The 14,152-nt window shown below is 46.1% G+C and overlaps 2 protein-coding genes across 16 annotated transcripts in view; both read left to right on the top strand.

Moving 5' to 3' along the window:
- Nucleotides 1-8,520, top strand: part of NCKAP5 (NCK associated protein 5) — a 918,970-nt gene extending 910,450 nt beyond the window's left edge. For 11 of the 13 annotated variants that reach the window (XM_064484702.1, XM_064484710.1, XM_064484704.1 and 8 more), the window contains one exon: nt 7,043-8,520. In XM_064484702.1, coding sequence (XP_064340772.1) covers nt 7,043-7,324 — 282 coding nt within the window. In that variant the 3' untranslated portion in view covers nt 7,325-8,520. The remainder of the gene's footprint in view (nt 1-7,042) is intronic. The other 2 variants (XM_064484709.1, XM_064484706.1) reach the window with 1 other exon arrangement.
- Nucleotides 8,521-9,282: 762 nt separating this feature from the next.
- Nucleotides 9,283-14,152, top strand: part of LYPD1 (LY6/PLAUR domain containing 1) — a 47,275-nt gene continuing 42,405 nt past the window's right edge. The window contains exons 1-3 of one of the 3 annotated variants that reach the window (XM_031451294.2): nt 10,106-10,246; nt 10,374-10,403; nt 11,748-11,885. In XM_031451294.2, coding sequence (XP_031307154.1) covers nt 10,177-10,246; nt 10,374-10,403; nt 11,748-11,885 — 238 coding nt within the window. In that variant the 5' untranslated portion in view covers nt 10,106-10,176. Of the gene's footprint in view, nt 10,404-11,747; nt 11,886-14,152 lie in introns of those variants that run through there. The other 2 variants (XM_064484717.1, XM_010980068.3) reach the window with 2 other exon arrangements.

The raw sequence follows: 14,152 nt of genomic DNA, 5'->3' as shown, positions 1-14,152 counted from the left end.
TCAGAAGGGCAAGGGAAGAGTGATATGTCCAGTTGAGGTAACAGGGAACTGAGCACTGGGAGAAAGGAGTTATACAAGCTGGAATTTGACCAAGTTAACAGGGTTAACACCACAACTCTCAAGAAAAGTCTGGAGGGTCTTCTGTGTTCATCAAAGGTCATTCTGTCTATTTTTATGTCTTATTCAGAAAGCAGCTCCACCAGGAATCCAGTAAGAAGTGGCATTAAAGAAGAGATTAACTGTGCCTCTAAGAAAAGAGAAATGACTTGAGCTGCCTCTTTTCCCTTGAGGTTGGCCTGCCCCCAGCAAATATCACTTAACATAGACTTTGAATGTGCACAAATCTTCAACTAAGAGACCCAAGATTAAAATACCTCCTCCTCATTCCCACAAGGGCATAATACATAATCATCTTCCCAGAGCCCAAGATTTGCTCATCAGAAAAGGGACAGGGGAAATCACACCTCCTACTTAAACTCAAAGCTCAGGATTAGCCAGACTATCTCTTCCATTTGATCTATCTGCCTCCAATTGAAAGCTCACCTCTCTTCCCCACCTGCTAAATCACCTTACTCCTGTTGCTTCATCCATGGAGAAGTGTCTCTGCCCAGACTCTCACTGCGCTCTCCCACCTTCCCTGCTTCTTCCTGGCCCAGTGCATAGATGAGTGTTAGTTAAAATCTGCATCATCACTCATCATGAGAAATGTTGATAGCATCACAGTGGTGATGCTTCTTCCCAGTCTCAGGTGTTTCTTTCCACGTGGCAGATGTTCCCTAGGATAACACTGCTGGCATCTCTGAAGCACCTCATTCCCTTCTCAGGTGAAGGAGGGGTGGCTTGTTTAAATAGCAAGTTTAGGAAGGGAGCAGGCGAAGCTTAGGCCTACCTCCCGCTCTCCCCACGCTCTCTGTGGAGTCAGGCTGCCTGTAAGAAATACCCACTCTGTTGTGCCCCTTCACACTGCGGGCTTTATGAGAGGACACTTGTCCCCAGCCCAGGACTGCCAGTTAGAAGCCTGTCTGCTTCTAGGACCGCTGGGAAGAAACACTTCTTTGCAGATAGAAACCTTATGTTCCATATAAGCCTTCTCAATAGTCAAGCTGATATTTTAACCTCCCATCAGCCTTTTTCTTTTATTTTATTCTCTAATTCATTCAGAACTATGTTGGGAAAGAGAATTATTTGTTGTATCACCTGAATGTCCAATGATAAGTGCATAGAAGGCACAAAGTTAAGAATATTGTAGAGTCATGGAGCTTTATCGAGTGCAAAGATGCTTGGGAAAAAAAAAACCAAAACACCCTTAGCAAAAAGAAACTAAGGTTCAGAGGGGTCACACACAGATAGTTAGCACAATGCCAGGAACTGAACACAGGTTTCCAAATACCTGGTCTTGTGCGCGGTGATTAAAACCCAAAGTTCGGTGGTCTGGCTGCTTCTGCTTGAGTCCTGATGCCCTAATTTAGTAGTCGTGTGTGTGTGGCCTTGATGTTTAAACCTCTCTACTCTCTGTCTTCCCATTGGTATAAATGGGGACAAAAATATTACTGTCCCACAGGGTCGGTGTCAGGATCAAATGAGGTGATCCATGCACTGCATCCCACCCAGTACCCGACACATAGTAAAAACACTCTATCAACCTAGCTGTCATTTTCCTACCACACATCTTGTTGAGCTGATTGGCAGTGAGTCATTATAGCAATAGAGAACTAAGAGATTGTGTTGGATGAAGTTACTGTTTACATTAATTTGTGCTAAGAGCTCTAGTCCTTTTTGTAAATCTTTGTGCCCAGCTGAGAAACGATGCTGCATTTGAAATCCAAAGGAGATCTGAATCTCCTCCTGCCATTTTACAGTAGACATACTAACCAATATCTTCAAGATATAATCAACTGATGGAAACTTACATGAAATAAGAAAAAACTAGCCTTCATCAGAGAACACTAATCCCCTGTGCTGTATCATGAATTCGCTCCTTGTCTCTCCCCTGCTCTGGGCAGGAGCGTCTGGCTGTACATGTGTCTCTCTGAAGCTGATATCATCATGCATGTATTTTTTTCAGCTTTATCACTTGAGCTTTCTGGATTACCTGACATAGTCTCTCCATCTTTTCCTTATGGTTAAGGGCACATATCACCTTCTGGTTTATCCTTCCTGGTGTTCAGGTTATTGGTCTAGACAGCATCTCTACTTCATGATTATTGTTGACTTTGTTGACATTGACATTGTTGGAAAAAATGGTATGTGTTTTCGTGTTGAAAATCAGGAAACTAAGTTTCCAGGTCTAGTTTCACCTGAATTTGAATTTGTGTAAATTTGTATTCTGTAAATACCCCCAGGTAAAGTATAGCTGACATCAGCCTTCCTCACCTTCCAGGCTGATACAAGAGCAAAGTGAGATCATAGATGGGCAAAGCTCTTTGGAAATAAAAACTATTCGTTGTTTGTAACCCAGGTTACTTGGCTGATACTTTCCTGAATCTGCGCTGGAATTCCTAGAACCCCCTGGGGTAGGCATATCTCTGTGTTTCTGTTTCTACAGTGAATCTGTCCGTTACAGAGTCTAAAAGGGTGAGAGATAGACCTGAAATAGACTATAGAATGGCCCACAGAAGCAGTAGGAGATCATTAAATGGAAATTTCTTGGAATGCCCTCCTTCTTACTTACTAAATGTCTTAATACTATTCACCCTTCAAAATCATTCCAAGAGCCCCCTCTTCTGTGAAACTCTCAGAGAATGAAGACCACACATTATTCATATAGTAGAGTGCTTTGATTGATTGATTAATTGTTTGACTTCAAGGAATTAGTTAATGTACAATTATCAAGGGATTTCTGGGCAATATGTCACTATCTGCTTCTTGCTTAAATTCTCATTAATAATGTCGTCATTACACTAAAGACAGGAGAATGTTTGAGAATAAGCAAAGCTATTTATTTTAAACTTGAAAATGCATTCTCACCCTTTTTAGCCCTACTGTTGTTCCCAAGCACAATCAAAGGCCCCACCAAAAAGTGAACTGTACAACTGTTGCCACCTATAGGTAGCAAATATAGTTATTCATTTTATCATGATTCGGATGAAGCACACTCTGTGAAGGAGATGTTTTATGGAACCCACACAGTCTTCATCACTTATCTTTACTGGCTTTGTTATCATTACTGTTATTGTTGTCACTCCATGATTTTTATGTCAGATGCTCCCCTTAAAGATAATATCGGCTGCTTTGTAAAACTCATTTCCAGGATAGAAGAGCTTGGGCTCTGCAAGCAGACTGCTTGGGTCCAAACCCAGACTCCACCCCGCACAGCTCTATGACCTTAAGTTGCCTAACTCCCTCCAGCCTCGATTTCTTGTAAATGGAGATGATAATGACACCTACCCCATAGAACTGATGTGAGGATGAAAACAGATAATCCACGCAGCGTGCTTAGCTGAGTGTCTGTGCAGAACAGGCACTCAATTAAATGCTAACTGTTATTACCGTGATTAGTTTTCAAAGCATCTTCACATACATTTGCTGCAAACTAATGTGCACTGTGCTGTTACTGTCCGGCAGAGCCATCGTTAGCACATTCCTGTGTGACCTCGGTCCCTCCTTATGTTTTCAATTTAAATGTTATGTGACTTCAACATTTTAAGAATACCCGAGATCTGACAAGACAAAATTGAGGCTAATTCCATAGGCTTCTAACTTGAGGCAGGAAAGTAAGCTACATTTCATGCTTTTATTCTTAGCTGGCAGGACCACTGGAGAAACCCAAGCCAACAGTTGAGACTCCGCCAGTGCTAGACAAAAGTTGAATCTGTCATTATGTCTCCATCGAGAATCTACTGATGATCAGCATCGGGCTAGGTTTTTAGAGGGTAAGCTGGTGGGAGAACGGGAATAAGGAGGTCAGTTAGAAGATTTTTTAAGAAGTGTAAAACATGATCTCTAGCTTAGAAGTTCAAACAATGCAACGATTGCTGTTTGACATACACATTGGGGCTTTTTGGTTATTATTTTGGTTTATTCTTAAAATAAGCAAATCATTAAAATTAGAGGATTTTAGATATAAGCAAATATTGTTCTAGATTTATGGCCTTACCTTAAAAAATCAAAGATCTGAACCCATGTTTCTGCACAGCAGCAATACGCTAAATTTAAGTAGCTGCTCCTGCCTTTAAACGAGGCACATATTCTTGAGCTGACAACAGTCCTCACCACTGCCTACATCTCCCCAACACTGAGGCTGAATGACAGTGTGCCCTCACTGTCACTCTTACCGTGATGTTGGTCTCACGGTCAAGAAATATTTCACTACCCACCTCTCATCAAAACTGTGAAAATAAAAGGAAAAATGAGGAGGCCATGTGATTTTTCTTGGACTGGGCCATTCCTTCATTTCCATCACCTCCCCAGCCAGTGTAGGCCTTTGTCATAATTAATTGAAGAACCAAACCTACAAGCATGAAACACATAGAAAACAAGATGCACTGTTTTTGTCCCATAGACAGTGGGTGTTTAAATGATAAGTAACCCTTTCCCCATCGCTGCCTTAATACACTGAGTTACACTTTTCACCTGCCTGGCTTCCCTCCAAGACTACAAGCTCTTCTAGACCAGTGAGTCTCAAGTGCTAGTTAGCATGTATCAGAATCGCCCGGCAACCTTGTTAAGCACGATTGCTGCAACTCGGCATTTCTGATGTGGTCACTCTGGGTGGGTCTCAAGAATTTGCATTTCCAACAAGCTCCACGTGATGCTGACACTCCAAGTGTCTGGCGAGCACAGTTGAAGACCCACTGATCTAGAATAAGAATGCAATCTTACATTTATCTTACAATTATTCATTTATCGCACCATGGATGGAGCGCCTCCTACTGCGTGTCAGGGTCTTCAAGTGTTTTGTTTGTAATACTTACATCAACCTGAAATAAAGGTGTGTCTTACCACCATTCTACCTGAGGAAGGATGCTTGCTCATGGGCACTGATACCGCCAGTGAAAGGACTCTGAGATTCAAGCCCAGGTCGGCCTGCCTCCCAGGCCTCACTCCGCCCTCTACAGGACACAGTTTTACTCAGCTGTGTATCCTCAGCACCAGAACCTTCCATCTGCCTCTTGGTAGCTTCTCTAGTTAAGTGTTTATTGAATGAATTTGAGATCCACACTAACCAGAAATAGGCCAAAAAAGTGACTGTGGTTCTTGAATAAAGAAAAAGGGAGAAGATAGGTGAGGAGGAAATGACATTGAATGGCCTCTATTTACCTACATTTGGTACAATCAAAGCTTTCCTACTCCCTCCATGTAGTTTTTGCACTGTACTTTACAGTTCATTTTAAAGAAATGCTTTAAATTGGCTTGGCATGAAAAGGGGCTCTTGCAAGAGGTATTCCTAACTACAGAGCCGCTTTTCTGTAATCTCCTAGGAACCTGTTCCTCAGCCCATCTCTGGTTTCCAAGTAGCCATTTCAAATTGAAAATTAGCTCCATGAGTCATGTTCCTGTGCGTTAATAATATAATGAAAGAAGCACCACTTCAAGGATGAGTTTCCAATATTCCCATAGAATTAAGCCTTTTCCCATAGCAGAGAGAGAAAAACTCTGAGCCTGCTCTTGGGACACTGGAGCCATCCACTTCTGTATCTTTCTTTTCTGTTTCTATTAAATATTTAGCATGTGAGAATTCAGACTGTGGGCTATGTCTGTTTTTCCTCCAGATCCGAAAACAGTTTCCTCTTTGTACCTTTGACATCTATTGTGGCAATGGTGGGGAGGGGGGATAGAATTGCCTATGTTATGGCCTTGGACAGTAGCAATAGAAACAGAGATGGTTTGGAATATTTGGGTGGCAAAATGGAAGAAAAAATACAGAGAATCTTGTCCTTGATTACATAAGAGCATGGTTTAGTAGAAACAAGAGCATGGAAGGCAGCCAGACAGGAATTCAAAGCCTGTTCTCCATCACTTGCTGGGCGACCTTGGGAAAATAACCCTGTCACTCTGAGCCTTGCTTTCCTTCTCTTTAAAATGGGGACATGTAACTTGCAGGTTTGTGCAAAGGCTTACAGGTAAAATACATTCAGTGTTTTTTACATGGTAGATGCTTAATGAGTGATAGCTACTGTTACCATCTCTAAGGCCCTGTCCCTACTTCTTCCTTGTGTTTGGACAGAATTTTTGCCTAAAAGAGGAAAAGAAGATGAGAGCGTGTGGCAGTGGCTTTAAGACCTCCACACTTGTTGGCTTTTGCCTCTAAGCCTCCCTCTCCCCCTCACCTCAAATCTTAGGAGCTCCCTGAACAACTGACTATATTCCTGTTTACAGAGTTTACCTGCTACAGTTATCAACCATGACTGCCGTGTTTTACAAAATCCTAGAGAATACCAGTCACAGCCTATAAATATCCCTGTTTCAACTGGTATTACTGGAACCACCTGGGGAGAGAGGCCACTGAGGTGCGGATCTGTTACTATGATTTTTAAGCCCCTGGGCCTTCAAGAATCTGCAGTCACAGCCCTGGGATCCCTTTCAAATAGCATTTCAGACTTGTAGAGGGACAAAATACACACATGACAGTGCTTCTGACAAGTTCAACCTGTACTTAAATTTAATGGCCATTTAAGGGATCATATGCCTTTTTGTAAATCATAGAACTGTCATTTCTGGCTGAAATTCAATCCCTATCCATATTTAGAACAAAACAACTAAAATATTTAGTAAGAAAAGAAAGGAGTTTGAAACTTTAAGAAAAATAAGGCACTTTACCTTAACAAATTTCAAAAGGATCCATTTAAAATGAAATTAAGTGGCACTTAACTGATTTGCAATTTGAGGCCTATTTATCTCAGTAAAATGATTTAAGTCTTTGATTTATCCCTAAAATTGGCTTTTTTATTACATTAAATTATACTAGAGGATTGTTAAGGACTTGTAGGTTCTCGCTATCCCTTTAAATTATACTTTAGACAGACAATAATTGAATATTAGATAGAATAATTTGATTTTTCCAAAGAAATATGTTTCTCATATTTTCCTCTTTTTATTGCAGAAATTGAAACAAGCTGAAGAAACCAGAGAAGATCCCAAGACTAGATTATGTAAAATTTCCCTGGAGTCTTTCAATAAATATAACAGCAATACTGTGATTTTATTACAAAAAGAGAAGAACTCTCTGAGCAAGGTTGAAGGACAAAAGGAAGAAAAAGAAAAAAATGAAGAGGCTTCTTTGAGTAGCTCCGATAGGCCTGGGGTAGACAATTTGGAATCTTTGAGTGATTCTTTATATGATAGCTTCTCTTCCTGTGCAAGTCAGGGTTCAAATGATGTATAAAGGACTTTTTTCTTCCCTTAGTGAGCTGAAAGTGGAGCACTTAAGAAACGGGGGTGGGGAGGGGGGCAGGTAGAGATGACAACAGTAAACGACTGCAGTACCAGAGCCCACGCTGTCAGCCACAGCGAGCAGCCACTGGCGCCTGCTTCTATGACAGGGCACTAAAGACACCCTATCTGTTGTGTTCTGTGAGGAGTAAAAGTAAACACACCCACGATACAGAAGTCTTAATTTTGCACTTTTTTAGGAATACGTGTACAGAAGTTGTAAATTTGGGGGGAAAAGAAATTATATTTGTTGCAAAAAAAAAAAAAAAGCAATAAATTGAATCAGTGCCATGCTCTTGAAATGATGTACTAAGTCTTAGAAGTTGATGATAATATATTTTTTAAAAATTCCAACTCAAGTTTTGGTTCAGGTCATTGTCCCAGTCCTCAAATTGTTTGTGGGTACACTCCGTGAACTGAAAACAGGGCCGGCTGGAAAACCAGAGCACTCTCTGTACAGTCTCCATCTTACAATCTCAGTCTGATAGAAACTAATTCTAGTGCAATTTCAAAGTTGTTGCCAGAGAGATTCAGATTCTAATAATAAATGTAATTCTTTTACTGAAAACTATAAAGGTACTGAAGTGTGACACTGATCAGAAGCAATGTGTATCAGAAATGCTGTAATTGTTTTCCCTCCAAACATTTCCTTACATCTTCTACTTAGTGTATCTCTGTAATTCTCAACATTATTTGTTAATTTTTATCTTCTTGCGCTTTTTATTAAAATCTGGGCAATCTAGAAATGAAAGCAAATTCCTATTTGCGATGTTCACTTTGTAAAAAATTTAAAAGGGTGCTATGAAAAATTCTTACTTTTTAATATCCTTTTTTCTACAAAATCTGTTTATATGTAAGGATAAATTCTATTTTAAAGGTTACCATGTATTTTTTTCTAGATGTGCACTATTTATAATGGCTTTTGTACAGGAGCTTGTAAACTAGGCATAACAGAAATATTTTTAGGATCTATATGGTTACTTTAGTTACACACTTGTTTCTTTAAAGAGTATTGTATGATCAGTGTTATTTGGTTAATTTGTGCAATTTGTTATATTTGAATTTTGTTGTCTTAAATGAAAATTGTGTCATTGTCTTTCAGATTTAAGATTCTTTTGTTTCATTTCTGAATAAAATTTATATCAATCAGTCGCACCCTCTGAAAACTTAAAAGAACCTGTTCAAGGACCCTTTGGCCCAATTAGTTATTTGAATCTCACACGGGCTTCAAAGACGAATTCCCCTAAGGAATAAACAAACTAATAAACAAACCGGCCCTGTTGCTCCAGAAATAGCAATTCAGCCAATTGTAAGATCCGCGTCTGAAGACTGGGGAGTAATGGTCAAAGCATTTTCGTCTCCCTGAGGGGTTAACCAACTAGAAATGAGAGAAGGAGGGGGGCAAAGGGAGAGAAGCCGGAGGCAGAAGGTGAACGATCTCTCCCGAGGAATTACAAGAAAGTCATTTAAGCCCATTTCCGGCCCTGCTCTGCTGGCTGGGGAAATAAATGATCAGCGTCCCGGCCTAAGAGAGCTTCCTCCAAGAGGGGGCCGGAGAAGAGGGTGAAGAGGGGCAAAGCTTTTGAAGCCTTTTCCACAGAAATGGATACCCCCTGGGGTTTGGGGGGAAGGGAGTGGGTACGTGCGGGATTGGGGGCGGGGACTCCGAGGCGCTCCGCGCGGGCCAGCGGGCTCCCGTACCACCTGCTGCAGGGCTCTGCGGCCAGAAACGCAAACGTAGCACGGTGGCGTCCCCGGGAGTACTCAAGGTGGGTCGCTTGGACAAGAGCGGGGCGGGGGGTGGGGCGGTCAGCCAGCAAGCGAGTCCTGGGCTGAGAAGGCGCGGTACACGGGAGGACGCGGGAGCATAGCTAATAACCCGTGGCTGTGAATAGAGCCGGAGGAGGCTGCCTGGCCTTTTGGAGGAAGGGGACGGAGGAGAGCAACTCCCGTCTTCACCCTGATTTGCTTTCTAGTGGGAGCTCATCACGGCTGTCTTCTCCTAGGCTAGGGTACCAGGGCAGTGTCACAGCATCCTCCAGCGGTGCGCACGGCGGATGAACCGACGGTTGCCCCGAGTCAACGCGCCGAGCTGGGCAAGGTCCCCACCACACCCCGCCCACTCCACCGCAGCTGAAACCAATCCGGGTAACGACCTAACGACCGAGAGGCTTCTCGAAAGAAGAGAAAGCGCAGCTGCGCGGGACACCCTAGAGAGCCTGCAGGTGTGCAAGTTTACCAGACGCACGAGAGCACGCTCCCCTCTTGTCAGCCGCCAACTCCCGGCTCCCGCTGCCCAGCAGCCCCCGCGGGGGTGGGCGGGACCCAGCTGCCGGGGAACCGACCGGCCCCCGGGGGCCAAGAGGACCGAGGGCGTGCGTCCGTGCGAGCAGAGGGCCTTTGGGGCGGCAGCCTTCCGACCTCACCTTCCAGGTCCCGCGGCACCTGCTGCGCCCTCCTCACGTTTTCCCTGGTCTCCAGCCTCGGAAAACTACCCTCTCTTTCCCTGCCAGGCGTCCCACAGGCGGAGACTTGCGGAGGCGGCAGAGGAGGGCTATCTGAAGGGGGTGGGGACGTGGAAAGACGGTCCCAGCCTTCCCCGCTCGCCTCCCCCACCCCAACTCGGCAGCCGTCACGTGGTGCCTGGAGTGGGAGGTGGGGAGAAGAGGCGAGACTTTTTTGGGTGCTCCGGCTCGCCAGTAGTTCCTTCAGTCTCCGCCGCCAACTCCGAAGACGCATTACTTCTCTCCCGGGAGCGTGAGCCAGAAGAGCGGCGACCCGCAGCCGGGAGCACCGGCGCGGGCGATGCGGGCGCCGGCGGCGGCACCTGCGGCTCCTCTTGGAGGCGGCAATCGCCTCGGCGGCAGCAGCGCGGGCCCCAGCATCCTCCGCAGCCACAGCCGCTGCGGCCCGGACAGCCTCGGCCGCGGTCGCTGCTTCTGATGCGCTTGCCCGCTCCCGGCCCCGCGGCTCCAGGAGGATGTGGGTCCTCGGCATCGCAGCAACTTTTTGCGGATTGTTCTTGCTTCAAGGTAAGAAGATGAAGAGACCAGGCGTCCGGCCAGATACGCGCACCCTATCTACCCGCCGGTCCCTTTATCCAACCTGGGCGCCCACCTCCCGGCGAATGCCACGCAGGGGTTCCCCAGCGGGAGTTTGGTGGTGGCGACTGGTCCCCTGAGGCGCTGTTGGGAAAGTCTGCAAGTCTCGCGCTGCAGGAGGAGAGGCGGGAGCGGCGGACCGGTGCAGATACTCGGGCTGCGCGGTCGGGAGAAGAAGCTGGGCTGGGGAGGAGGGAGGGTCCGAGCCGTGATGGGCCTTGGCGAGGGAACGGGATTCTACAGCCCGGGAACCCACCAAGTTGACGGGCGTGTCTGGCACCCCGTGGAAGTGGTGCCGCCGACAGGTGAGCGACACGCTGGGCAGTCTGTGGCCGGGGCGCGCCGGGGCTGGGTTGCTGCGCTCGGAGCGCGATCGCTGTGGGGCTGGAAGGAGAGTTGCGCCGAGTCCGGGGCTTGTCTGTCCGGAAGCCCGGGAATTAGGTCCAGATTGGAGATTGTAGATCCGAGCGGAGCGTTTAGGCTGGAGCGGGGAGAGGTGCAAAAATGTCTCGATCCTTGCCTCTAATAGGAGACCGGCTCCGACCGAAGCTCCGCAGAGCTGGGACCCCGACCGGGAACCCTAGCCAAACGGAGTCCTGAAAGCCAGGAGGGAAGGGCTGTTGTGTCGCGGCCGGGGATGCGCGCGCACTTACACAAACACACACACACACACACACACACACAGACCCACACATGTCCCTTCCCACAGGCCGCAGCTACCCCAGCTGCTGCGGGAACTGTCCCGAAAAAAGGCCGGAAGACTCTGGGTGCAGCGGCACCGACGTCCGGCGCTTCCTCCCGGGCATCCCGCGTAGGGAGCCTCAGAGTCACAGCATAGGAATGCTGACTTCAAAAATTATAAAACTAAATAGGCGTTTGCGAGTGCAGTCTCGAATGGTGCCAAAATAGTAATTAAGTCATTTGTAACCAATTAACAATTAGGCAAATCCTTTGGCGTAGACTGGAGCTGACGCATGTCTCTGGAGCTACTGCGCTCTCGGATTGCAAACCCCTCCTTTCAGCTTCCGCGGGAAATGGCCAGGTTAGGTGTTGGATGGGCTCTGTGTTTCTGGAGCGGGGGTCCAGGGGTCGCGGGCAAAATTCCACTTTATCATGCTATGCTGCAGGACCCTGGGTGGCCGCGCCGCCCCCTACGGGCATAAGCTGGGGAGACCCAGGAGTGCGGGAGCCGGGGCTGGGCGTGGGGGGAGGTTGGTGGTTTCCGCGGTGGTCTCTGTGGGGCTGGGTCTGAACGCGTCTGCATCTGTCCCGCAGGCTTTGCGTTGCAAATCCAGTGTTACCAGTGTGAAGAATTCCAGCTGAATAACGACTGCTCCTCCCCCGAGTTCATCGTGAATTGCACCGTGAACGTTCAGGACATGTGTCAGAAAGAAGTGATGGAGCAAAGCGCAGGTAAGAGCCAGTCGGCCCTCCTCCTCCCCTCTCCAGCCTGGGCCAGAGTGGGAGTGAGGCAGCCGTCACGTTACAGGAAAAGAGACTGACTTTGATATAATGCGCACACGCTGGTTATCGCAGATTTACTTTTACAGTGCTGGGAAAATGAAGAGTTCCAACTTACTTTAATCACATTAGAGTTAATTACCAGGACTTCTCCCCAAGGGACTGGCGAGGGGCAGTGCATTTAAATGAGTGGCCCTCCTCTTTTTTTTTTTTTACTCCCCTCACCTCCCTCGGCTAAAAGCTGATCAGTAGACTGGAAAATATATGGATCACCAGCTCTGCTTGGGCAATTAGACAGTAGCCTGTAAGCAGTGTCAGCCTGAAATATGAAGCTAGTTGAAGTTCCCAGAGGTCAGCACTTGAAAAATGTGTTGTGTCATAGAGCCATGCCATATTTCTTTGAAGAATACTACAGGATCTTTATTTAATTTTAGAACTAATGCATCAAATCCCAGGCACAAATTGCCAAGATCTTTCAAAGGAAGGAAGTTCCCAGCCCCACAAGCTTAGCTGCTGGCTGGCTGACAGAGGGCCCCCGGCATTTAGGCAAAGGAAGAAATGGGTCTTGGGAGAGCAAAGCTCACTCATTTCCTGCAGAGTCCTCTCCCTGAGCTGGAACTCCTCAGCCCCTGCTGTAGTCTTATCAAAAATCAAAGTCCCCCCTAAAAGTCCAACTGGAATTTTGAGGAAATGGGTGAGCTGGATTCCAAGATCCAATTCCAAAGTCAAACCCATAAACAGAGACTTTGCCATTTTAAGGATGTTGGAGAGGTGGAAGGATGATACTAAGTGAACTCAAGCCTTGTTCCTCTTTAGTTGGCTGAACATCACTGCCCAGGGAGTCTGGTGAGGGCTCCGAATAGTTAAGCGGTTCTCTTAACCCACTGGTAAACTCACACAAGGGCTATATAGTTTTGAGGCCAGCACTTTGGGAAAGTAGTTTCTTCTCAGGGAACGGCCTGGAAGGGCCTGGTAGCTTACCACATAACTACCTGGGCAGCAGGTAGCTGGTCACTCTACTGTGATGTGGTTTGTGTGCACACGTGCGTGCGGCTTTGAAGGCTGTTTTTTATAAGTCATTATCGGCCTAGGTGTGGACTCTCTCCACCAGAATCACTCTTCTGGGAAGTCTGAAACGTAATTGCTCTCAAGATTAACTTGTCTCAAGAAACGTAACATGCCTTGTTTCACCAAATGGGTGGGATTTGGGCTGTTTACAAAAGCAAAGGGGGAGGAGGGCTAGAAAAAATTATTCAAAAAAAAAAGTTTACAAAAGCAAAGCAAGATGAAATTTAGTAATGATTCTTTAGCTTAGATTGCTGTGGATGACAGACAAGTTGTTTTTCTGCTTGTTTCATTCCTGAGATTTTTTTTTCTGAGCAAAACTGGTCTGCCTTTCTGCCAGAGGAACTGCTGTGATTTTCGTCACTCTAAACATTTTATGCATCTTTCAAATATTTATAGCTGTCTTCAGGCAGTAGTTTAAAGACAGGAGAAATCGGGATGTGGACACTTTAGAAATTTCCTCATCATCTTCTAGGCTTCTGCTTACCTGGGTGTCGTGTTTTGTAACCTGCAATATGGTTGTGAAGAGGAGAGACAAAGCTGTGAACCAAGTTACAGCCAGAAGGGAGCTCTTTCTCGGAGACATTTCTTCCTCTCCAAAAGTGTTGTTTCTCATCTTCCCTCTCTCTCCACTACACACTGAAAAGAGAAAAAAAGGGTGGGTAGTGCAGGCCTGGAAACACCTGTCTTCTCCCGACGAAACTAGCACAGAGAGTCTCTCGGTGCCTGGCCTGAAGTTGCTATTAGCTCTGTCCAGGTGGGCACTTTGTTTCCAAACCAGGTTCCTCCAGCCACGTGTCAGGTCAGAGTGTGACAGACACTCAAGTGATAAGGCAAGTTCAACTTTGAAGTTTGAGAATCAGAAACAGTTGATGGACTCAAAGGAAAAGCTAGTTAGGAAGGATGCAAGTTCTGGGCAGGTGGAAATTATATTCTGAGCCTAACTTCAATAAAGATCAGCCAAATGCATGTTCCTGTGTTAAAGGAGCGATACGGGAGCGGTGGAGGGGAGTGCTGAAACTTCCCAGGCATTCCACTTCCATCAGGTGATTGTTAGAGACCAATCAATTTAAGTGGCTGTTAACCCTCCCCTTGTTGTCAGGGGTGGAGAGGCAACCTGAAAATGCTCATTTGTTAAGTGACCACAGTGTAGT

The sequence above is a fragment of the Camelus dromedarius genome, chromosome 4 (assembly GCF_036321535.1).
Source record: "Camelus dromedarius isolate mCamDro1 chromosome 4, mCamDro1.pat, whole genome shotgun sequence".
NCBI classification, from domain to species: Eukaryota; Metazoa; Chordata; class Mammalia; order Artiodactyla; family Camelidae; genus Camelus; species Camelus dromedarius.
This window is presented reverse-complemented; position numbering and strand designations above follow the sequence as displayed.